The 26378-nt window shown below is 42.5% G+C and overlaps 1 protein-coding gene and 1 long non-coding RNA gene across 3 annotated transcripts; both read left to right on the top strand.

Annotated features, from left to right (window-relative positions):
* The first annotated feature begins 2352 nt into the window (after nucleotides 1-2352).
* LOC310853414 (uncharacterized protein) lies at nucleotides 2353-11315 on the top strand. Of its 2 annotated transcripts, XM_083757748.1 has the most exons (5): nucleotides 2353-2569; nucleotides 4359-4518; nucleotides 6376-6513; nucleotides 7402-7467; nucleotides 10187-11315. In XM_083757748.1, the coding sequence occupies exons 2-4, from the start codon at nucleotides 4369-4371 to the stop codon at nucleotides 7456-7458; spliced, it is 345 nt and encodes a 114-aa protein (XP_083613874.1). In that variant the 5' UTR covers nucleotides 2353-2569; nucleotides 4359-4368; the 3' UTR covers nucleotides 7459-7467; nucleotides 10187-11315. The 2 variants fall into 2 exon arrangements, with proteins under 2 accessions (XP_083613874.1, XP_083613873.1); XM_083757747.1 differs by lacking the exon at nucleotides 7402-7467.
* Nucleotides 11316-22312: 10997 nt separating this feature from the next.
* LOC310879724 lies at nucleotides 22313-24963 on the top strand. The gene is made up of 3 exons (XR_014571035.1): nucleotides 22313-22431; nucleotides 24136-24246; nucleotides 24888-24963. It is a non-coding gene; the product is annotated as an uncharacterized lncRNA (long non-coding RNA).
* The last annotated feature ends 1415 nt before the right edge of the window (nucleotides 24964-26378 follow it).

Raw genomic sequence — 26378 nt, forward strand, 5'->3', positions numbered from 1 at the left:
TCCTCCTGGAGCCCACACCTCCATGAAGAGTCCAGAACCTCCTCCTGGAGCCCACACCTCCATGAAGACCCCAGAACCTCCAGAACCGTGTAAACCTGGAGCTCTCCCAAACCCCCTCCCTCCCCATATTTGAACCAGAGACGGGTGGAAACCTTTTTCTGCAGTAACACTTTTCTGTGTAGCTTTCCGTTTTTTTAAACAGCTTTTGTCCCCCCTCAAGATTTGCCATTGACAATGAACGGAGAAATGACGTCAGAATTCCTCTAAATATGACGTAAATTAAACATTAAACGCCGTTGACGTTGAAGGGAAAATGTACGTCATGTGTAAAAGCAAATCAGCAAACCAATCACAGGCAACAGGCATTTTGATTGGCCAGTATGAGATGATGCAACATGATGTACGATGATAAGAGCGCCCCTCACTTCACACGGGTGTGATTTTTTTTTTTTTTTTAACCAGAGACTGTAAGAACAATACGTCACTGAGGGGCGTGGCTTCTCTCAGCACAGCCAATAGGAGCCCTAGAGAGGGGCGGTGCTTCTCTCACTATACAGCCAATAGGAGCCCTAGAACTTTATCATCAATTTAAACATTTGTGGGACCATAATTTACAAAACCACATATCCTAACCCTTTACATATTAAAACACATTCATCGCCTGGGGGGTATTAAGGACTACAAAATCAGAGGAGGTAGGGTTAAGGACTACTAAATCAGAGCGCCCAGCGATTTACAGAACGGAGCACATTTAGCGACGCACCAGGCGCTATCCCAGATGAAGCTGAAGTAGCTAGATGTAGCCAAAATACACCCGAGGCGATCGACAACAACGGGAGATATGAATCATTGTACTGCAACTAGCAACTCGACCGCGGTGGGCCACATAATCTTTGCTTAGAATTGGACGGAATGATTTAGATCAAGAGTTATTCACGTTTTAAGATTTTCGATCTCGTCGGCTAAAATGGGTGGAACATTTGCGATGTCCCAACTGGAAAATAACATTGAATGTTGTGCAACAGACGCTCCCAGCCTGTGGAACGATGCGATCGGTTTTGATATCAATAAATCTTCGTCCTTTTATTAATCTCCGTTCTGAGCACTGGGCGTTACTAATTGATAGAACGGAGAACTCCGTCCTTGCGACCATGAGACCAGTTTCTGAATCGGTCTATACCGATATGGTATTTCTAGGGTTAAGGTTTCATACAGGGTTACATTTCTACGACATTCTGAACACACCGCTGGGCAAAATGCTAGCATTCCACACATCACTGGGCAAAACGCTAGCATTCCGCATGTGTAGCTTTTTTCGTACTTTTCACACATGTTGTTTTATACATGAAACATGTCAGTTGTATATTTACATGTGCATATCAGGCATTGTATTGTGCATTGTTTGCATAACTTTTCAGAATGAAAATTGGATAAAGCCAGAAGTCATCATTCTTTATCTATAATACAGATATATTATAGATACAATAATCATTCTTATTTCATTTTGTTTGCATGTTTAAAACGAGGAAATATTCAATATCTATAGGCTATGTGAACACGTTTTAAATGCCAAATTCTGGTTTTATTTTTTATTTGTTGTACCTTTTGTTGGGGGTCCCCCAGGTCAAATATGATCATTTTGGGGGCCCCCAGGTCAAATATGATCATTTTGGGGGGCCCCAGGTCAAATATGATCATTGTGGGGGTCCCCAGGTTAAAGGTCAAATATGCCTATGATTAAGTGAGAAATGAATACTTTTGCAATAAAATAAATAGAATTCAACATGTTTCCTTGTTGTTGTTTTTTTACCCAGGGAAGTAGCTGAGCACAGGTGCTCATTTTCAGCAACGCCCTGCACATACACACACACACACACACACACACACACACACACACACACACACACACACACACACACACACACACACACACACACACACACACACACACACACACACACACACACACACACACACACACACACACACACAGCAGTTGGGGGTTCAGTGCCTTGCTCAAGGGCACTTCAGCGGTGTTGGGTGAGTGATGACAATCACTTCCCAAACCCAGATTTCTCCTGCCCGTCTGGGGAATCAAACCGGCAACCTTTCGGCAACAAGGGCGCTCCTCTAACCAGTGCTCTAACTAACATAATGTCATGTAATGTAATGAGCACATGCACCCACAGGGCGTCGCTGTTTTACCGTAAACCTCCGCAGACAGACAGAAGCGCACAGTGGAGTAGGAACTGTAGAGACGGAACCGATCTGTTCAAAGTGTTTGTTTCCGCCCGGGCGGCCTCTTATACGCTCCACACCGGATGTTTTCATTCTGAGCATGCTGACCGTCCATAGAGTATACTCTAAGGCTCCGTCTATTATTATTGTGGTAATTTTGCTGCTCATAATAAATTATACAGTAGCAGGAACTATGTTACATATATTGAACCGAGCCGTCTTGTCTGAACGAGCGGGTCCATTTGGTTCCATTGCCAAAGTTAAATTACGTTACATGTCTGAGTGTCTCTAAACGGACCAACCAACTGTTCTGAGACTGGAACAACTTAAGGTCAGTTTACACCTTTTTGATGAATTGAAAAATGTGGACCCTCTTGTAAACAAGTGTAATGCTTTATTACACTAAGGTGAACTTATATAGGTAGGTGATGATGGTGACATGGCGATGTTAAAAACAAATCTGTAGGCTTATTAAACAGCCGTTTTGGAAATCGGTGTGATGAATGAGATTTCAAGTTGATCTATATACACCGGTACTTAAATCAATCAAAAACAATACAAAACTGAGAAATTCATTCACACACACACACACACACACACACACACACACACACCCTCACACACACACACACACACACACACACACACACACACACACACACACACACACACACACACACACACACACACACACACACACACACACAGAGACCATTCCGTTCAGTTTACACCAAAATACTCCACTTTATCTCTGAATGAGTCACATGTTCAGTCAGTGGCTTTGGCAATGTAAATGTATGTTGTCTCATGCCAATAAAGCCCTTTGAATTGAATTGAATTGACTGAATGAACAGTGATTGAATTATCTATCATCTCTGAGTGTGAAATGAATACAGTATGTTCTGTCAACAATGAGTAGTAGCCTATGAATGATTATACAGACTATATATATATATATGTGTGTGTGTATGACTATGCGTTACCTCAGTCTGAGCAAGTAGGGCATTTTATTTATATACCACCTTTCACACATTCAAACAAAGTACAGTACAGCTCATTTAAAGCCCAGATTATATCAGGCTATCTATCAAGCCTAGTTGATACTAGACTAGCAGCAATTTGCAACTCTAGATTTTTTTATAATGGGATGAATCTAGAGTTGCAATACCTTCCATTGACTCCCCATTCATCCAATTTGCGTTTGCGATCTGCTTGTATTAAACGACGTTAAACTCACTAACATTGCAGCTGTAGGGAAAGCTTGAATTATCCTCTTTCAATCTGCTGAGCTTTTGTTTAAAGGACCTATAACATTAAATTAAACTTTTTCAATTCATTTTGTGTTTTTGGGGCTCCCATATGTGTTTTCTATCCCCACAAATAACCAATTTTGAACAATCAGGCTTTCATATCATATTGGTGCTTTAATGGAAATTGCTCTCAGGAACAGCTCAACTGATTTTGTCCTCATTGTGATGTCATCAATGTCACCCTACTTTGTATAATTCCTCCTCTTCTTCAGTCTTCAGTTCCAAATTTGCATTTCCACTTTGTTTACAATGTCCACCATTGTTGATTTTCCAAGCTAGCATGGAATGGAAACAAGCCTGGTTTTATCTAGCATCAGTATTATAATGACTCAAATATTAAATAATCTGCATATCAGCACCCCCACCATCTCAGGACATTACTGTACTGCAGCTAAAACTGCTTTCAAAGTCCAGAAAGAAATGACAAGGACTGTTTATATCAGAGTGGTGATTGAGGCTCAAACCATTAGAAATAACTTTGAGGGACATAGACAATATGATATTAAATATTAAAAGCGGTTTTAAAATGCATGTTATTTGCGCTTTAATAAAAATCCACCCGTAGACATGTTGTTATGAGCTACTTTCTGTCAAGACATTCTTTGCAGGTGATTATTTTTGTGTTGCAGTTTGGAAACACTCGTTTTTTTGTAACGGGTTGCGCTGCTGCCTCCTGCATTATGTGCAAATTCGAAACAGGTGGTACGCAAGGGTGACTTTGACGTGCGCTTCCAAACTCCTGCACAGAATTTCTTGACGGAAAGTATTTTTGTACACTGTCTTACTGTCCTGCTGTCTCTCCTCCTGCAGATAAACCAAGATGGGAGCGTACAAATACATGCAGGAGTTGTGGCGCAAGAAGCAGTCGGACGTGATGCGTTTCCTGCTGCAGTACCGCCAGTACTCTACAGAGATCCCCGACCCACCAGGCCCGACAAGGACCGCAGGCTGGCATACAAGGCCTAGCAGGGTGAGTGTTTACTGGGTCTGTAGGCTGGGATACAAGGCCTAGCAGGGTGAGTGTTTACTGGGTCTGTAGGCTGGGATAGAAGGCCTAGCAGGGTGAGTGTTTACTGGGTCTGTATGCTGGGCTACAAGGCCTAGCAGGGTGAGTGTTTACTGGGTCTGTAGTCTGGGCTACAATGCCTAGCAGGGTGAGTGTTTACTGGGTACTTAAGGACTGTAGGCTGGACACTTACAGCTCCTTTGAACCCATTAATGACGGGAACCCCTTTTGGTGTTTTAAGGATTATATTATAATTTAGCTATTGAAAAATAGCAGATCTACAAGCTCATAGTGCGACACCGCGCTATGAGGTTGGGGTCCCTGGAGCGACATCTTTTCAGATCGGGGTCTGAAAGACTCACCGCTGAGGTGAGTCTGACCCTAACCTGGGATAGTGTACAGTAGTAGTGTGGACGTACACACAGCCTGCAGTCCACCGCTGAGGTGAGTCTGACCCTAACCTGGGATAGTGTAAAGTAGTAGTGTGGACGTAATAATAATAATAATAATAATAGCTCAAATTTATATAACGCTTTTCTAGATACCCAAAGCGCTTTACATAGGAACACTAGGAACAGACTTTATTAACCCTTTTACTGCTGCCATTTATTGAGAAATTAGGACCTAATTCATGCCAGCATTTTTTTAATTTGAGCTCTTATTTTGAAAAGCCACATTTTGCCTCAACCGGAAGTGAGCTTATCCCTGCCAGCTTTACGTTGCCAAGACAACCTTTGTTTACATGATCGAATCATGCCGGTACATTTTAGCACTCCACAACGTCGGCTCGTGCCGTCAAAGAAACGCTGTTTTGACCAAAAATGCCATCTGGGACAAGGAATAGGAGATACAGGCGATTGAAAGAAACGGATAGAATGGATTCTTATGGCGACGGTGAATTAATATGAACGATCCAGTGCAGTGCTAACAACATTGCTAGCTAACCGGCTAACGTGAGTAGCATTATGGCTTGATCAATCATAAGCACTATAAAAGAGCAAATTAATGCTTCAATTGCCGAAGGGCTTCGGCAATGGCAGGAAGACGGTTAAGAAAAAGAAAAAAAACAAAGCAAAACATAACAGATACGACAACAGTACAGGGTACAGTACATTGGCCCCCTTCAGTCTGCATACCAGGTGGACATTGGGTTTGATGATGTCATCTATTCTACATGCTAAACAATGCATTCACACACTTTGACACCCAGGGCAATACAGTTAGAATCATGCTTTTTTAAACTTCTCCAGTGTCTTCAAAACTATCCGGTCACAACTGCTTGCAGAAGCTTGTGTTGAAGGGGGGGGGGGGGGGGGGGGCATGGTTTGGTGGCATGGATCTAAGAATCTCTCGGGCAGACTGCAGTATGTGAGACTGCAGGGTTGTCTGTTCGGAGGTGCTGGTGTACATCACAGGCACTCCCCAGGGCTCAGTGCTGTCACCTTTCCTGCTCACCCTATAGACATCTGACATCCGCTTCAACTACAAGACATGCAGTGGTCAGCTGCATCTCTCCATCTCAGGTCACAGCACTGTGTGTATGTTTCAGTGTGCTGGGTGCCATTTACGTTAGTTGAAGCGTTTTTTTTTTACAAATGTGCTACATTTCATGATCTAGATTAACGTATGAGTAAACTAAGGCACCAGTACTTGTTTTAGATGTTAGGTATATGTATTTATGACATTTGAGAAATATGTTGTGTTGCCGAAATCAATATAACACATTTTACAAGCAAAAACAGCAGCACTGTGTTCTATTCCAACAGGCTACGTCATTAGCGTATGTTTACGTCATTAGCATATCTTTTTTTGTTTCAACAGGCTACGTCATCTATCGTATCCGTGTGTGCCGTGATGGTCGTGAACGCCCCGTACCGAAGGGAGCCACCTACGGCAAGCCCGTTCACCACGGAGTCAACCAGATCAAGTTCACCCTGCAGCCTGCAGTCCACCGCTGAGGTGAGTCTGACCCTAACCTGGGATAGTGTACAGTAGTAGTGTGGACGTACACACAGCCTGCAGTCCACCGCTGAGGTGAGTCTGACCCTAACCTGGGATAGTGTACAGTAGTAGTGTGGACGTACACACAGCCTGCAGTCCACCGCTGAGGTGAGTCGGATCAAAGTTAAATCTGTACATTGAAATGGGAAAGACACTTTGGACACTCCCACTGCAAGCTTTGGTCATTAAAACATTTTTCTCATACTCTGTTTTGTGAGGAAACTAGACAAGACAAACTGAAAGTTTTATTATGGTTATTTTATCAGTATGTGACGTAAAACCTGTTGTAGTCGATTCAATGTTAATGTTGTGCATGGGAAGGTGTTGTAGGGCACAGCCTGTTGTTTCACCTGGGCATAGGCAGGGAATCGGGGCACAGCCTATTTGGGGATACCACTCTGTCTCAGGTGCACAGCTGCAGGGAAATGGGGACGCCAAGGGAAGCCAACTCTATAACATTGGAAGGATTAGACCCTTCCTCACCCAGGAGTCAGCCCAGCTCCTCATCCAGACATCAGTCAGGTCAAAACTTGACTATTGTAACGCCCTCCTTACTGGCCTACCGGCATGCACACTTAAGCCTCTCCAATTGATCCAGAATGCCACAACACGCTTGGTCTTCAACGAGCCAGAATTCTCACATCTCACTCCCTTTCTCCGCTCCCTCCATTGGCTCCCGGTAGCTGCCCCTCCGCCTTCTCCTCTCCCTCCATTGGCTCCCGGTAGCTGCCCCTCCGCCTTCTCCGCTCCCTCCATTGGCTCCCGGTCGCTGCCCCTCCCCCTTCTCCTCTCCCTCCATTGGCTCCCGGTCGCTGCCATCAACATAATGCATAATGTGATTTCTAGGTTGTCCATCATGGGAGCGGACCATATCCTTGTTGTCAGCGAGGATCAGATAGCTGAGAGAGGAAGGTAACTATTACCCTAAACACTAACCCCTAACCCTAACCTCTTTTTATTGAATCTTTCACTGATAATAATAATAATAATAATAAAACTTTATTTGTATAGCACCTTTCATGACATCAAATGCAGCTCAAAGTGCTTTACAGAACAATGGAGAATAAAATAAAAGCAAAGCATAAAAGAAAAGCAAGGCAACGACATTAAAAACAAGCAGTAATGCAATACAGTGAGGACATGAATAACACAAAATATAAGATCACTTAAAGGCAATGTTGTAGAAGTGGGTCTTGAGCTGAGCTTTAAAAATGTCTACAGAGGCTGCCTGACGAAGGTACAGAGGGAGCTTGTTCCATGCCGATGGCCCGTAGAAGCAAAAAGCTGCTTCCCCGTATTTTTTAGTTGCCATTTTTTTAGGCAAAGCGAGCAGGCCAGCAGTAGAAGACCTTAGCGGGCGGTTTGGGACATATTTAGGCAAGCAGTCATGTAGGTAGGAAGGTGCGAGACCATTGAGGGCTTTATAGACAAGTAAAAGAATTTTAAAATCAATCCTAAAAACAACCGGAAGCCAGTGCAGTGATGCCAAAACTGGAGTAATATGTTCTCTCATCTTAGTTCTAGTTAAGACTCTGGCTGCTGCATTTTGGACAAGTTGTAATCTGTCAGTTGTTTTCTTAGGCAGTCCTGAAAAAAGTGCATTGCAGTAATCAAGCAGAGAAAAAACAAAGGCGTGGATTAGCGTTTTTGCATCGTCCAAGGACACACAGGCTCTGATTCGTGCAATATTTCTAAGGTGAAAAAAGGCAATCTTGGTAACATGATTAATGTGTGAATTAAAATTCAATTCGGAATCAATAATAACCCCCAGGTTCTTTACTGTACTGTTACTGTCTACAGTCAGGTTGCCAAGTCTGCTTAATATTGATTCTTTCTGCTCACTAGAGCCGATTATGAGAACTTCTGTCTTGTCCTCATTTAGCTTGAGAAAGTTCTCACTCATCCAACATTTGATGCTAGACAGACAGGTAAGCAGCGGGTCTAAAGCACAGGGATCATCTGGAGCCACAGATAGATATAATTGGGTATCATCAGCATAGAAATGAAAATTGACTCCGTGATTGGCAATGAGTTCGCCCAGTGGCAGTATGTACAAGGAGAAAAGCAGAGGGCCAAGAATCGAGCCCTGTGGAATACCAGAACTGATGTCGTGTTTGTCTGAGTCAAACTCGGCTAGATTGACAAAGTAACTTCTGTTTGATAGGTAGGAGGAAAACCAGGACAGGGCCGTACCAGACAGGCCTATCCAGTGCTCCAGACGCTGTATTAAAATTGAGTGATCAATCGTGTCAAATGCAGCCGTTAAATCTAGAAGTAAGAGAACGGATACATGTTTCTTGTCAGCAGACACCCTCAGATCATTCATTACTTTTACAAGTGCTGTTTCTGTGCTGTGGCCTTTCCTAAAGCCAGATTGGAATTTGTTGTGTACATTATTGTTCTGTAGAAACACATCCAATTGATGAAAGATACATTTTTCTAAAACCTTGCCCAGAAAGGGTAGATTTGAAATGGGTCCCCATTTCAGGGGTAGTTACTGTAGACACAGTAATGATCATCATCTCAGATCCCATTCCTTAAGTAACATGACATATTAAAGCTAATACAAAAGATTCTATTTTTGAGGGGCGCTGGCCCCTCCTATGTTTAATTTAATTAAGTTTGTCTTTGTCAAACATTCAAAACGCCATTGACAATGGACAGAGTTTAATGTTTGTCTTGTCCATTGACAATGGACAGAGTTTAATGTTTGTCTTGTCCATTGACAATGGACAGAGTTTAATGTTTGTTTTGTCACTAACACAAACATTACACCCAAGCGGCAAGAGTTCTCCGTCCTATCAATTAGTAACACTCGTCGCCCAGGACTGAGATTAATAAAAGGACGGTGATGTATTGATATCAAAACCGATCGCATCGCTCCACAGGCTGGCGTGAATCTAAATCTAAATAATTCCGTCCAATTCTAAGCAAAGATTATGTGTTAGTCGCGTTAGAATTAATCATACCTCCCGTTGTTGTCGATCTACAGTATGTCAATGGTGCTCAACTTTTTTCATGTCAAGGACCTCCGGAATTATCTGTATTTGGCCGCGGGACCCCTATCTGTTCCAGAAACCCCCCAGAAGCAAAGATTGAAGTTAAAAACGTCCACTGGGAAAGAATATATATTCAAAGATTCACACCACATTTTCACGATTTTTCTACAAGCTTGTAGCGCGGCACTTGCCGCACTATGAGCTTGTAGATCTGCTATTTTTCAATAGCTAAAGTATAACATAATCCCAAAAGGGGTTTCCGTCCTGAATGGGTTAATGGAATAAATAGCCCCGGGCGTTTAACTTAACAATGAACAGTGTCTGTTTTGTATGTCACTGAGCAAATCGGCATATACATGTTATGTTATGATATCGTCATGATGTGAGATGATAAGGGTTGGTAAAAAGCCCCTCACTTCACACGGGAGTGATTTTATTCAAACAATGCGATGCTGCCTCATCAGAGTTGGTGTTGTGACTTTATATATTGTCAGTTACTTGCATTAGAGGGGGAGAGGTGGAGTTAGCTGCTTTAGCAGACAGTTTGAGAGGGGGAGAGGTGGAGTTAGCTGCTTTAGCAGACAGTTTGAGAGGGGGAGAGGTGGAGCTAACTTTCTGTTTCTATATCTCAGACACGAGGAGCTGCCATGTGGATGAAACAGCAGACGCAGGACATCGACTCTGCTTCGGACACAGAGAGCAAAGACCTGCAGCCGCCGTCTGTGTCTGTGAGCCATCACCAACACCACTGAGGGGAGGAGATTGTGTTTTCAGCCAGGTTGGCATTTAATGCTCCTCCCACCTCCGGTGAACTCACATTTCTGACGATGAGGCACAAGAACACTTTGTTCACTATATGAGTATATTTATTGGTTTTACACTTGGGTGACTTTGTGAGTGTGTGTTGGTGTTTCTCGCTTATCAAATCAAGGAGACAACAAGAGAAACAAGACAGATGTAGTAATGCCCCATTTAGACTGCAGTCACATCCAGTCAAATCTGATTCAAATCTGATCGACCGTTCACACTGCATCTGCAAGTGACCAGATGGGATCTGTCACAGATCTGTGTTCAGATTGGCAGCTGAATCCAGTCTGAATCAGATCTGTGCCAGATTCAGATTGGAATGCGATCTGTTTAAATAAGTGACTCTAAACACAAACAAGTCACATGGAATCAGATTTATTTTGCGTTCAGACTGAGACTGATCTCCTGAATGAGATTTGAATCAGACCACCTCTGAATGTGGCTCAAGTCGCATTTGTAAAAATTGGATTCCACTTGTTTGTGTTTAGACTTAATGTAATCTAATCGGATTCCAGTCTGGATGTTTCACAGATCTGATTCAGATTTGTTTCTTCTCAAAAACGTTTGAAGCGCAATTTGAAGCGCCTCTTTGTTAGAGGTTTGGCTTGTGTTAACAACCTCATGATGTTAACTCCAAGTGTTGATGAGATTCATACCTCCAAATATAGTTGCTCTGTAGATTTATTTTTTAATTCTCTCAGTGCTCAATATTTCATGTCAAGGACCCCCAGAATTATGAGTATTTGGCCGCCGACCCCCATCTGAAAATATGTTGTTCCAGAGACCTCCCCAGAATTGATTGATTGAAATATTTATTAACAGTTTGCAGAATTACAGTACATTTCAAGCACAAACTCAAGACAAAGACTGTTAACTGTGAGTGGATGACCCAATTAAGCATTACGCTTGTTTACAACAGGGTCCACCATGTTCAATTCATCAAAACATTTAGAGACGTACAAATAGATACTTCTATTTCAGCTATGAACATTTGTTATTTTAAATAATAAATGTTTTATTTATTTAAATTAAATAAATATTTTATTGTTGAATTAAAGAATATAACATTATTTAAATAAATAATGAGCATTTCTAAGCATCAGATAAATTGGGCTACAGTACCGTTCAGTGACAAGCACTTTGTTATTCTATTTTGCTTTCCATTCAGTCTTTTGTCGAAGCACTTCAATCTATATTTGCTTCATATTTAATATTGTAAGGCAGTGATGGTCCCCAGCTAACCCTAATGGCACTGATCGAGGGTAGCTACTGGGACGTAAGTCGGGACTTGATAACCCCGGCTGGGTCACCTGAGTGATGTGATCAAACTAGCAATATAATACTAGCAATAGAATCTCAGTTAAATGTAATAAAAGCAACCTTAATGCCTCAAATCTGTGATCTCTTCAGCTGGTCGGCCTAAAACATCATTACATCTTTAGATTTAGTTATGCTTTATTGAAACCCCAACTTCACTTCCTGCTGTCTTCTTCTGTGGTGTTAAATAAATGGTAAATGGTGCATTTATATAGTGCCTTTATCCAAGGCGCTTAAATATCCTGACCGTTGTTCTAATGCTCTATGTTGTGATTAGGGATGTCTCTAACGGATAATTTTCCATTCGGTTACCCCATAGCTAATTAACGATTTTATTTATTTTCTTTTAACCCAAAATGTATGTAATCTTATCTAGTGTTCTCTTGCACCTCCCTGAGTGTTTAGAATGATGACATCTCTCCATAACTAAATAACACCATCAGTAACATACATTTATTATTTTTAAAGTTAACCGTGAAGCCCATCATTATATTCAGATTTGTTTTAACTGCTATGCGGTTAGCCATTGACATCCCTAAGTGTGTATCGTCTATTTTCAGCATAGAGGGAAGAAAGAGCAGACCACGTACCAAACAATGCATTGCACTGTGAGCTTGTAGATCTGTTGTTTTGGCTGAATGTTTATCAGAGCTTGTAGCTCGGTTATTTTGGCCGAATGTTCACACTGAGGAGATGTTCCCCACTTCAGCCAGCCAGAGAAGAAGGCCTCGTCTGTGATCAACAGGTACAGCATTTATGATTGATTGATTGAAATGTTTATTTCACAGTATGTAGGTACATTTCAAACAAAAGTATACAGGTCAATACAAAATCTACTGCTACGACGATAAAACCAGAAAAAACACTTGTTTACATTAGTGTTGATTTCGTTGACTAAAACTAAGACGAAAAATGTTCGTCGACTACCTTTTTTCACTGATGGAAACTAAATGAAAACTAAGCTATGATTACTAAAACTGATGACTATATATACTAACAATTTTGTCAACAGATAAAAACTTTTAAATGCTATAGGAAGAGATCCAGTATAAGTCATTTTACACTTGATTGCATGCTGAAAATAGCTGAGATCTACAAACTCGTGTGTCGCAGCGCAACACGTGAGCTTGTAGATCAGCTATTTTCAGCAAGTGTAAAATCAGTCATTACGACGGCATCACGGCTCACCAAAGTACATTTTAGTCTACTAAATCAACTGTGGATTTAGTCGACTAAAATCTTATGATATTTAGTCAACTAAAACTAGACTAACACTAAAACATTCCAGGTGACTAAAATGTGCCTGAAACTAAATTAAACTATTGAGAGAGTAAGAGACTTTGACTAAAACTAAAATCAAAATTTGCTGCCAAAAACAATACTGGTTAACATCAGGGTCCATTGCAGCTGTCCGTAGGTGCTCTTTTTGAGAGCGGGTTTGAAGGAGTCTAGGGATTCACACCTAACTTTATATGCCATAGGAGTGAAATGCATCACAGTTTTACAAGTAAATGGGTGAAGTTTGTTTTTGTGCATAGTTCCAACATTGTCTGTCCACCTATCATTAATTCATTCATTTAAATTAAACATTTATGAATATTCATATATTTTTAATGCTTATGAATATGATCACTGGATAAAGCCTGATAAATGGATTAATGCCTGATAAATGCCTACATTGTAATATAAAGTAATAATAATAATAATAGTTGTAGTTATATATAATTTAATATTATACTAGTTTAATTCACAAACATTAATTTAAAGTTTGTAAATGCTGTCATTAAAATGCTTACTATAAAAAAATACTAAAACAGCTAAAATACTAACATTCATGGTCATAAGCTCATAAAACAATGCATAGTGATTCCATGATTCATAATAAAGTAACAGAGCAGGCTCTGAATGAGAAGAGCCGCCGGGCGAATCCCCGTCATTAAGAACGGACGCAGAACGGATCGTTCACGGAAGTGACCGGATTGGTTTCGTTCACCAAAAAGAACTAGTTCTTTTGATTCGTTCGTTCATGACCGACTCATCTCTGACTACACTCGACCATTGATTGATTGATTGAACACAGCTGGTGCAAACATTTCGTCTCACTCAGGAGTCTGTACACTACTATAATATATTACTACATAGCCTACATAGTTACTGTACTATACTATAACTCTACACTTGCAGCTTATATTGTTAGTGTTTAGTTGTTATTTATAATAATAATAGTTATTATATATCGCGGTGCTAACTGCTAAAGACGTGTGGAGCCATGATGGAAGGACAGTCGACGCTCAGAACAAGAAGTAAATGTAAAGAACGTATTTTCCACAACGAGAGGCCAGACAGGTAATAATAATAATAATAATAACAATAGCGGTCAATGTAACGAGGTCTTTTATTTTAGAGTTCTGTGTTGTGTTCTACATGTTTTCTATTTACACATGTGTGTTTGGTCAGTCTAATATTGGACCGTTCAGCTGCGCATTATACATGTTTTATCAATTTACACTTTTCTACTGTATGTATGTCAGTAATATTGGGCGCGTTCTGAAATGAGTAACAATACAAACTAATAGGCGAGTTAATGCTTTAGCTCCGAGAGGAGGGTCCGTCAGGATATCCCTGACCAGGTAGAAATGGAGTCGAGCCATACTTAAAACATCAGGTTTTCACCCCAAGGTCTCTACAGAATGACCTGGCTTATTAATATTTATGCTGACAATCTCCCAGAACAGAGCCATGCCTCCAAACATGAATGTTGAATATTGTAATTAAATTACTGTATGCAAATTTAAATTGTATTAAAGCTTGTGTTGAACTGTGCTTTCTACAAACTGTTAATGACTGTGACTTTTAGGCCAACACTTCCCTCTAGTGGTTACTCAGAGTAATGACAGCCTTACGCGTTTCACCACGCAGAACAAATAATGTAATAAAATATCATTTAACAATCTAATTAATATATTTATTATTAGGAAAAACGAGTTATTAGATAATACAATAAATAATAGACAATGTGTTTATTTTCTTAAATAAATAAATATCATTTAAAATGTATTAATTAATAGAACTAGTTTGAACTTAATAGAACAACTAGTTAATACAATAAATAATACTAGACAATATGTTTATTTTCTTAAACCAGGCAGAACAAATGTAATAAAATATTAATTAATGGATCTATTTTATTAATAGGACAGACGGAAGGCAATTGATCTTTTGGAAATTAATATGGAAGAAACTGTTTAATGTGTGTACCGTCACTTTATTACCATTTCTTTAAAGACAGGCAGCGCTGGTTGGCAGGTATAAATACATATATAAAGTCCTACATATTTGTGCCAACATTGTGATTAGATTGATTTTATTTTTATAAACAGTCTACAAAGTAATTTGAGCTAAAGTTGTCAAATAATTGTCTGAGCTTGTAGATCTGCTATTTTTGAAAAGTCAAGAAAATGTGGCGCAGCTCTTTGAATATATATTCTTTTAACTCATATCTTTGCTTCTGGGGGTCCCTGGAACAACATCTTTTCAGATGGGGGTCGGCCGCCATCATTTTTGTCACAGGCCTGCTGCCGCTCGCCGTCTACCACTTCAGAGTGACCGTGGTCGACCTGCCCACCTCTCTGACCCCGTGGTCTGCACTGACCCCATCGGTGACCTCTGACCCCGTGGTCTGACTGCAGAGACCCTATCGGTAAGTCAGTCGACGCTCGTTGAATCGATAAATGACTAAACTGTTGAAGATGGAGTGTAAGTGATGTGTTTAAAGCCAGTCTTCATTTTGACAGCAAATTTCATAGTCCTTTGAATAAAAAAATTGTCATATTTTTGTCATCTAAAATGTTTTAGTGTGTCTACTGAATATCAAGATTTTAGTTGATTTCATTCTGCAGTACAATTTTCGTCTACAGTTTAATTTGTTGACAAAATTATATTTTGGCGGGCCTGACAATTTAAGCTCTGAAAAGAGTTGTGCCACATTTTCATGATTTTTCAAAAATAGCAGACCTACAAGCTCGTAGCGCGCGCTTGATTCCAACTCATGAACTGTTTTGCAACGTGATTCTCTCTGCAGGACTACATGGTGCACGTGACAGATGGAAGGTGCCTTGGCCATAGAAGTGTGGGGTCATCTCTGCGCCGCGAACGGACGGTCCCCCTTTCGAGCTGGACGCACTGCAGGCCAAGACGCACACGCTCCAAGACAGGTGTGTGTTTATCAGGCAGCCTTATCAATAATATCTCTCAATTTTACAAGTGGGAAAAGTACTAAAATAACGAGTAAAAGTATCAATACCGGCCGCTATGTAGAAATACAAGTAAAAGTCCAGAATTCAAAATGTACTTGAGTAAAATGTATGCACAATGTCCCAATTCACAAATCTTCAAAGGTTTTGAAAATAGCAGATCTACAAGCTCTCTCTACTATTTTCAACTGGCTAAAATGTATAGGGCTGACGGGGTTATTGTATGTTTTGTAATATTAATCTACAAAGTAAACATTCCTAATAATTGTAGTGGAGTAAAAAGTACAATATTTGCCTCTGTGATATAGTGGAGTAGAAGTAAAGGTATCGAAAATTGGAATTGGAATTGTACTTAACCCATTTTGGCCTGACGTCGAAATTTAAAAAATGTCTTCTAAATTCTGACAGTTTTCTGAAAACCCATGTTTTTATGTCAGTCGTTCTCAAAATGGGGTGACCCGCCCTGGCCGCTGTGCAATAATTGTTGATCAAAATCTTGACCCGTCTGCCCACAAGGCAACGGGCCGGCCGCGCACCACTACTACCTAGCATTGTGTTCGTACACCAGCAGATGTTGATGTATATATATGTATATATTGTGTGTTTTACAGATGGTCTACTCAGCGTAAGGGAACTGGGTAAAAGCTCTTTGTACAACAGCAGAGAAGTGGTCAGCGTTCTCTCCTCTCTGCCTTCTCACCATTACAACACAGGCTGGGTGTTGAGTTACATCGCTACAGCACACTATGAGCTGGATGAATACTTACAGGTATGCACGCACGCACAGACAGACCGTTGAGTCACATCGCTACAGCACACTATGAGCTGGATGAATGCTTACAGGTATGCACGCACGCACAGACAGACCGTTGAGTCACATCGCTACAGCACACTATGAGCTGGATGAATGCTTACAGGTATGCACGCACGCACAGACAGACCGTTGAGTCACATCGCTACAGCACACTATGAGCTGGCCGAATATGTACAGGTGTATACACACACACGCACACACGCGCACACACAATACCAGTAAGACACCTGAGGGCGAGAAGCGACCTCGAGATTGCGTGCACGCATCCACCTGGGTGACAGCATATCTTAATTTTCGGGCCTGTTGAGAACTAGTTTTCGCCGGCTGCCGGGCGCGGCTGCACTAATAACTTTTGGGCAGGCCCGTCTAGAGTTTAAATGGACAGGTATCAGTCAACAGGCCCGTCTAGAGTTTAAATGGACAGGTATCAGTCAACAGGCCCATCTAGAGTTTAAATGGACAGGTATCAGTCAACAGGCCCGTCTAGAGTTTAAATGGACAGGTATCAGTCAACAGGCCCGTCTAGAGTTTAAATGGACAGGTATCAGTCAACAGGCCCGTCTAGAGTTTAAATGGACAGGTATCAGTCAACAGGCCCGTCTAGAGTTTAAATGGACAGGTATCAGTCAACAGGCCCGTCTAGAGTTTAAATGGACAGGTATCAGTCAACAGGCCCGTCTAGAGTTTAAATGGACAGGTATCAGTCAACAGGCCCGTCTAGAGTTTAACCCATTCCGACCTGAGATCAGATTCACACGACGTTTCCGCCGGACAAACACTGGGTCTGATGAACCCATTCTGACCTGAGATCAGATTCTAAAAATGTCAGTCGTTCTTCGATTTTTCAAAAATAGCAGACCTACAAGCTCGTAGCGCGCCACTCGGTGGCGCGATATGAGCTTGTAGATCTGCTATTTTTAAATAGCTAAAGCACGACATGATGCCGACACCAAAATGGGTGCCCGGTCAGAATGGGTTAAATGGACAGATATCAGTCAACAGGCCCGTCTAGAGTTTAAATGCACAGGTATCAGTCAACAGGCCCGTCTAGAGTTTAAATGGACAGGTATCAGTCAACAGGCCCGTCTAGAGTTTAAATGGACAGGTATCAGTCAACAGGCCCGTCTAGAGTTTAAATGGACAGGTATCAGTCAACAGGCCCGTCTAGAGTTTAAATGGACAGGTATCAGTCAACAGGCCCGTCTAGAGTTTAAATGGACACTGTAACGGTTTGTTATAGATCATGGATCTGGGGTGCCAGCCAGGCAGTTGTATCCTGACAAAATGTTAGTTAATAGGGTAACCGTTGCATAAGGCTGTGCAGCATACCGTGGTCCGCACCACACTGCACACCCTGTAGAGTCACTTGTAAACACAATAAACACAGACACGGTAGAGTTGCAGTTAATAAGTTGTATAATGAAATGTTCACAGCACATAGGTTCACAGTTCACAGTTCAGTTCAGTATTCCGTCCTTGGCCCAAACGCAAAACCCGACAGTATGTTTCCTGTACCCGCACGGTATCCGTTAGGTTGTAACCCTGTTCTGTCTGTTCTGTTGTGTCTCTTCGTTTGTTACTCACTGACGTACAAATGTGGTGTTAAATCCCCACGGTTCCAAGGTGTCCGATCCAAACGACCGCCGGGACATCCTCCTCTGTGTGATCCTCTCCACAATGTATGTCCAAAACGACAACGCTTTGAGCGCACAACGATTCATAAACGTAAAGGGTTACTGGCTAAAACAACCGTAACAGCGAGTTGCAAACAAAACACCTCCAGCCTCCGCGGCTGCCACAGCACTTCCTCCTGCCGCTAGCCAGGTGCGTGACGTCAGGGCATAAAAAGACGTATCAGTCTGGAGTGTAACTGACGGCACAAATGGGCGTGCGTGCGCGTGTGGCGACACTAATCGCCACAACACGTATCAGTCAACAGGCCCGTCTAGAGTTTAAATGGACAGGTATCAGTCAACAGGCCCGTCTAGAGTTTAAATGAACAGGTATCAGCCAAAAAGGAGACATCGAAGAGGAAGGATGGATGGGGAAGGATCAACATGTGGAATGTCAGAACAGGTCAGCTCCATATATGGAGATCTAAGAGTATGAGTTTTGAGGTCAGATGTAGAGTTGTTGGCCAATATTGATGACATCAGCGATCTCCATACATGGGCTTAATATTGATGACATCTGGGATCTCCATCCCTGATGATGAAACGTGATGTCACATGCTCTCTCACCCTGGGTGTGACTAACACACACTGACGGGAAATGCACAATTCCATACTTAACTGCGACCGACACACACACACACACACGCGTCCTATCATTCATTGGAAGGACAATATCAGTCACCAGAAGCAGAGACGTGTGTTTTCAAAATGCAGTTTGAAGTTGAATGGCCTTTGGCTTTAATATATCAAATGAATATTAAATACTTAATCAAGCAACTTCACTGCAATTATATATTGTATTTTCTTTCGGGCAGAGAGGCTGTTCAGTGAGGTGCGTCGAATCGAGCCGTGCAGAGTCGAAGGAATGGAGATTTATTCCACGACATCTGGCATCTGCAGAGAGACATCTGTCTACGCTGTCCAAAGACCTGACCGACATCGACAAGAACTGTCCTGAGGTGAGGAACTACAGACATAGCAGGGCGTTTTAGAGAAGGGAGAAGAGTCTGGGACGTGTGGAGCATTGTCCAGGGTATTTTAGATAAGTGAGAAGAGTCTGGGACGTGTGGAGCGTTGTCCAGGGTGTTTTAGATAAGTGAGAAGAGTCTGGGACGTGTGGAGCGTTGTCCAGGGTGTTTTAGATAAGTGAGAAGAGTCTGGTACGTGTGGAGCGTTGTCCAGGGTGTTTTAGAGAATGGAGAAGAGTCTGGGACGTGTGGAGCGTTGTCCAGTGTGTTTTAGAGAAGTGAGAAGAGTCTAGGATGTGTGGAGCGTTGTCCAGGGTGTTTTAGATAAGTGAGAAGAGTCTGGGACGTGTGGAGCGTTGTCCAGGGTGTTTTAGAGAATGGAGAAGAGTCTGGGACGTGTGGAGCGTTGTCCAGTGTGTTTTAGAGAAGTGAGAAGAGTCTAGGATGTGTGGAGCGTTGTCCAGGGTGTTTTAGAGAAGGGAGAAGAGTCTGGGACGTGTGGAGCATTGTCCAGGGTGTTTTAGAGAAGGGAGAAGAGTCTGGGACGTGTGGAGCGTTGTCCAGTGTGTTTTAGAGAAGGGATAAGAGTCTGGGACGTGTGGTGCGTTGTCCAGGCTGTTTTAGAGAAGGGAGAAGAGTCTAGGATGTGTGGAGCGTTGTCCAGGGTGTTTTAGAGAAGGGATAAGAGTCTTGGACGTGTGGAGCGTTGTCCAGGGTGTTTTAGAGAAGGGATAAGAGTCTAGGATGTGTGGAGCGTTGTCCAGGGTGTTTCAGAGAAGAGTCTGGGACGTGTGGTGCGTTGTCCAGGGTGTTTTAGAGAAGGGAGAAGAGTCTAGGATGTGTGGAGCGTTGACCAGGGTGTTTTAGAGAAGTGAGAAGAGTAGAGAGGACGTAGATCAAGGCAAGAAATAAATAAGAAGCTCGTTCCACACACGGGTTTCTCTTAGTGGGTCTCTCTAATCTTATTACAATACAAATAAGGGTTTTCCAGATGTATACAAGCTTGTTTCACAAACGTGCTGAATTTGAAGTTTTTCCAGAAAACTTAGTTCAGTTTTTAGAAGGCGTTTTTAGAATTGGCCTCGGTCCAAAATGTGTTAAGTTAAATTCATATTCTTTTGTTTCATTTCATGGCCTTCCTGCCCTCAAAGAATGACGTGACGAGATCTGCTATTTTCGGTAATTCGAAAGAGTATTTGAAGTGATCAAACTAGCAATAGAAGTTTAGAAGCATCTTCCACAAACACGAATGGTCTCAGTTAACAGTTCTACTGCGTTAACCGCTATTTAAGCCGTTCGGCCTAAAATATCATCTTTGCATTTTCAGTCTTGAGATTTTATTTAGCTTTCATACACTGTCTTAGAATAATTACTAAGAATCACCCTAAAACTAAGTTAATGTTGTGTGAACTCAGCCATCCACTGTCTTATAGGCAATTCACACTATGGTCCCGGGTGCGCACTCGGGACCACTTGGCAGATGTTGTGGTTGTGTGAATGATGCGTACTGTTCCCGGGAGCGGATTGCCCAACCGTCCCCGGGACCGCATGGGGGGGCGGGTCTCTGGACCGTTGAGGCAATGCAATTCAGTGTGTCTGGATTTATTTGAGACAATGTCGCACAGTTGAGGGTCAGTGTCCGTGCGCGCCAGCCATCAAGCACACCGTCATCAGGAGGATTAAATTGTGTTATGCAAGTGTACCCGGGTGCGCTGTTGAATCTCGGGTAATGTGAATCATGGCCATCAGGGTTCCAATTAAACGGATTCAGTCCGTCTCAGTGTGAATTGCCTATTAGACCAGTGGTTTTCAACCCTTTTCACATCAAGGTCCATTATTTATTTAATTATTCAGAATTTGAGCTACGGACCACCATTTGAGGACATTTAGCCTCTCAGACCCGAAACTAAACAATATTTTGTTATCGTTGGATAAGATGTTATCCACAATTCCAACTCACAGGTCCTGCACTGCACCTGGTGAGAGCAGGAGTGGACCTGGCGAGACTTAGGAGGGGCCCGGACAGGAGACATCCCACAGATTCTAGTCCTTCCACAGGCCAGACCTCCCAGTCCTGGCAGAGTGAGTAGTTCGGGAGCAGCGGACTGTGTGACCCTGTCTTTCCCTAATGGGACTGATCGAGGGTAGCTACTGGGACGTAAGTTGGGACTTGATCACCCCGGCTGGGTCACCTGAGTGATGTTGGGAGACCAGAAACCCTGATGACCTTGGGACACATCAATGAGCATACGTCCCAGGTGTATCCATGCCATGTTTTTTAGTTCATGCAGTATTGATGTTGGTACCATTAGGAGAGATAACAGGCAAATGTTGATCAAAATAATTATTCTACATTCTCTAATTGTTTAGACTTTCTGTACAATTGTGTAAATTAACTGATGCAGATGTTTGACAATTTAACTCTTGAGAGCATCAAGTGAAACAAAATGGATCCGTACGGGTCCATTTGGTTTCATTTTATGGTCTTAAGAGTTAAATATCTAGTCCATTTTGTTAGCAACTATCCATCATTTAGCATGGAGACCACCTGGAACCCACCCAAGGACCACTGGTGGTCCCCGGACCACTGGTTGAAAACCACTGTCTTAGAGTAATTACTGTTTCTGTCTCACTCTAGTTATAATCTCACTAATAACTGTTAGGGTCTCTATCATGCAAAGACTCAACTTATGTAACTAAGGAAGCATTTTATGTAGACAATAGACATAGCACTATATTTATATGCATAGTTTCATTATATAGATATTTCACTGTTAGGTTCTTAGCTTGCTTATGGTGCTTATGGTTCATGTATGTGATGTATTACCATGTGTTGTTGTTGTTGTTGCTTACTGTGAATCGTTCTGGATTAAGAGCGTCTGATGAATGACTAAATTGTCTCTCTGGCTCCCTTCCCAGGGGGACCCCAGCTTTGCCTACGCCTACACTCTGCTCTGACACAAGTTTGTTTTGACGGAGGAGTTGGACAAAGCCTTATCCTGCTGCAGGAACGCTATTAGTCAACAGTAGACACTACAATGCCTGGTAATTATTACAATTATTATTAGAGTCCACATTAGACACTGTCCCCTAGGGTAGGTAGTGGTACCCTCACATGTTCTCCCGTGTCCCCTAGGGTAGGTACCCTCACATGTTCTCCCTGTGTCCCCTAGGGTAGGTACCCTCACATGTTCTCCCCGTGTCCCCTAGGGTAGGTACCCTCACATGTTCTCCCTGTGTCCCCTAGGGTAGGTACCCTCACATGTTCTCCCCGTGTCCCCTAGGGTAGGTACCCTCACATGTTCTCCCCGTGTCCCCTAGGGTACGTACCCTCACATGTTCTCCCCGTGTCTCCTAGGGTAGGTACCCTCACATGTTCTCCCCGTGTTCTCCCCGTGTCCCCTAGGGTAGGTACCCTCACATGTTCTCCCCGTGTCCCCTAGGGTAGGTACCCTCACATGTTCTCCCTGTGTCCCCTAGGGTAGGTACCCTCACATGTTCTCCCTGTGTCCCCTATAGGGTAGGTACCCTCACATGTTCTCCCCGTGTCCCTAGGGTAGGTACCCTCACATGTTCTCCCCGTGTCTCCTAGGGTAGGTACTCTCACATGTTCTCCCTGTGTCCCCTAGGGTAGGTACCCTCACATGTTCTCCCCGTGTCCCCTAGGGTAGGTACCCTCACATGTTCTCCCTGTGTCCCCTAGGGTAGGTACCCTCACATGTTCTCCCTGTGTGCCCTAGGGTAGGTACCCTCACATGTTCTCCCCGTGTCCCCTAGGGTAGGTACCCTCACATGTACTCCCTGTGTCCCCTAGGGTAGGTACCCTCACATGTACTCCCTGTGTCCCCTAGGGTAGGTACCCTCACATGTTCTCCCCGTGTCCCCTAGGGTAGGTACCCTCACATGTTCTCCCTGTGTCCCCTAGGGTAGGTACCCTCACATGTTCTCCCTGTGTCCCCTATCGGGTAGGTACCCTCACATGTTCTCCCCGTGTCCCTAGGGTAGGTACCCTCACATGTTCTCCCCGTGTCTCCTAGGGTAGGTACTCTCACATGTTCTCCCTGTGTCCCCTAGGGTAGGTACCCTCACATGTTCTCCCCGTGTCCCCTAGGGTAGGTAGTAGGTACCCTCACATGTTCTCCCCGTGTCCCCTAGGATAGGTACCCTCACATGTTCTCCCTGTGTCCCCTAGGGTAGGTACCCTCACATGTTCTCCCCGTGTCCCCTAGGGTAGGTACCCTCACATGTTCTCCCTGTGTCCCCTAGGGTAGGTACCCTCACATGTACTCCCCGTAGAAATTGGGTTACAAAAATAAAAAATAAAGGAATCATAGTTACACAATGCCTGGTAAATATGTCCACAAATGCCATAGCCTACTGAATACACTATTTGTGTGTGTGTGTGTGTGTGTGTGTGTGTGTGTGTGTGTGTGTGTGTGTGTGTGTGTGTGTGTGTGTGTGTGTGTGTGTGTGTGTGTGTGTGTGTGTGTGTGTGTGTGTGTGTGTGTGTGTGTGTGTGTGTGTGTGTGTGTGTGTGTGTGTGTGTGTGTGTGTGTGTGTGTGTGTGTGTGTGTGTGTGTGTCTCTCTCTCTCTCTCTCTCTCTCTCTCTCTCTCTCTCTCTCTCTCTCTCTCTCTCTCTCTCTCTCTCTCTCTCTCTCTCTCTCTCTCTCTCTCTCTCTCTCTCTCTCTCTCTCTCTCTCTCTCTCTCTCTGTGCGTCCGTGCGTGTATGGGTGTGCGTGCGCTATAGGTATGGATTAGGGATGATCTAAGCAGGAGAAGTTCAACTTCGCAGAAATTCACTTCAAGAAAGCTCTGAGTATCAACCCTCAGTCGTCAGTGCTTCTGTCATATTGGCGTGGTATGTATGATAATTATAATGACTAGTCCTTATACCTGTTTGAATATATCAACACGCACACATGCACGCACATGCACACATACGCACATACGCACACGTGCGAGTCCGTGACCTGTCGTTGCAAGACACACAAGCAATGTGTGTGCAGACGTTCGCTGCATCACGGTCAGTACAGGAGAGTCTGGGGGTTTTTAGGTCGGAGGAGTTGAAACAAATCGTTCCCAAAGAGTCTCTGGTTTACTTCCTCATCGGCAAGGTAACATGACCTTTGAACTCTAACCTATTCAGGACGGGAACTAGTGCTGCACCATTCTTGCCTCTTTTGTTGTTGTTTTAATAATCTGTATATGTTATATGTTATGTGTTATGTTATGTTTCTCCAGATAGGGTAAATGCTGAATATTGGCTGATCACTGATCAGTGGCCGATTATTGGAGCATCTCTAATTTGAAGTGATCAAACTAGCAATAGAATACAAGTTTAGAAGCAGCTTTAACTGAATGGTCTCAGTTAAATGTAATAAAAGCAACCTTAATGATCTCTTCAGCTGGTCGGACTAAAACATCATTACATCTTTAGATTTAGTTATGCTTTATTCCATACACCTGGCCCTGATGACCTTTGATCTCTGACCTTTACAGGTGTATAAGAAGCTTTGCCACACCCACCTGTCCCTGACGACCTTTGACATGGTAACGAATTCTAAATCAATAAAATGTCTGAAACCCTGACTTCACTTCCTGCTGTCTTCTTCTGTGGTGTTAAATAAATGGTAAATGGTGCATTTCTATAGTGCCTTTCTCCAAGGCGCTTAAATATCCTGACCGTTGTTCTAATTCTCTATGTTGTGATTAGGGATGTCGCTAACGGATCATTTTCCATTCGGTTACCCCATAGCTTAATTAACGGTTGCTGATTTTATTTATTTTCTTTTAACCCAAAATGTATGTAATCTATCTAGTGTTCTCTTGGACATAGAAAACTCTCTTGCAGTGAGTGTTTAGAATGATGACATCTCTCCATAACTAAATAACACCATCAGGAACATACATTTATTATTTTTAGGTTTAAGTTAACCGTGAAGCCCATAAGTATATTCAGATTTGTTTTAACGGCTATCCGGTTAGCCATTGACATCCCTAAGTGTGTATCGTCTATTTTCAGCATAGAGGGAAGAAAGAGTAGACCACGTACCAAACAATGCATTGCACTGTGAGCTTGTAGATCTGTTGTTTTGGCTGAATGTTTATCAGAGCTTGTAGCTCGGTTATTTTGGCCGAACGTTCACACTGAGGAGATGTTCTACACACTTCAGCCAGTCAGAGAAGAAGGCCTCGTCTGTGATCAACAGGTACAGCATTTATGATTGATTGATTGAAATGTTTATTTCACAGTATGTAGGTACATTTCAAACAAAAGTATACAGGTCAATACAAAATCTACTGCTACGACGATAAAACCAGAAAAAACACTTGTTTACATTAGTGTTGATTTCGTTGACTAAAACTAAGACGAAAAATGTTCGACTACCTTTTTTCACTGATGGAAACTAAATGAAAACTAAGCTATGATTACTAAAACTGATGACTATATATACTAACAATTTTGTCAACAGATAAAAACTTTTAAATGCTATAGGAAGAGATCCAGTATAAGTCATTTTACACTTGATTGCATGCTGAAAATAGCTGAGATCTACAAACTCGTGTGTCGCAGCGCAACACGTGAGCTTGTAGATCAGCTATTTTCAGCAAGTGTAAAATCAGTCATTACGACGGCATCACGGCTCACCAAAGTACATTTTAGTCTACTAAATCAACTGGATTTAGTCGACTAAAATCTTATGATATTTAGTCAACTAAAACTAGACTAACACTAAAACATTCCAGGTGACTAAAATGTGCCTGAAACTAAATTAAACTATTGAGAGAGTAAGAGACTTTGACTAAAACTAAAATCAAAATTTGCTGTTAAAAACAACACTGGTTAACATCAGTGGTCCATTGCAGCTGTCCGTAGGTGCTCTTTTTGAGAGCGGGTTTGAAGGAGTCTAGGGATTCACACCTAACTTTATATGCCATAGGAGTGAAATGCATCACAGTTTTACAAGTAAAAAAAATGGGTGAAGTTTG

Source organism: Protomyctophum parallelum, assembly GCF_964188405.1.
Source record: "Protomyctophum parallelum genome assembly, chromosome: 22".
In the NCBI taxonomy this organism is placed as follows: domain Eukaryota; kingdom Metazoa; phylum Chordata; class Actinopteri; order Myctophiformes; family Myctophidae; genus Protomyctophum; species Protomyctophum parallelum.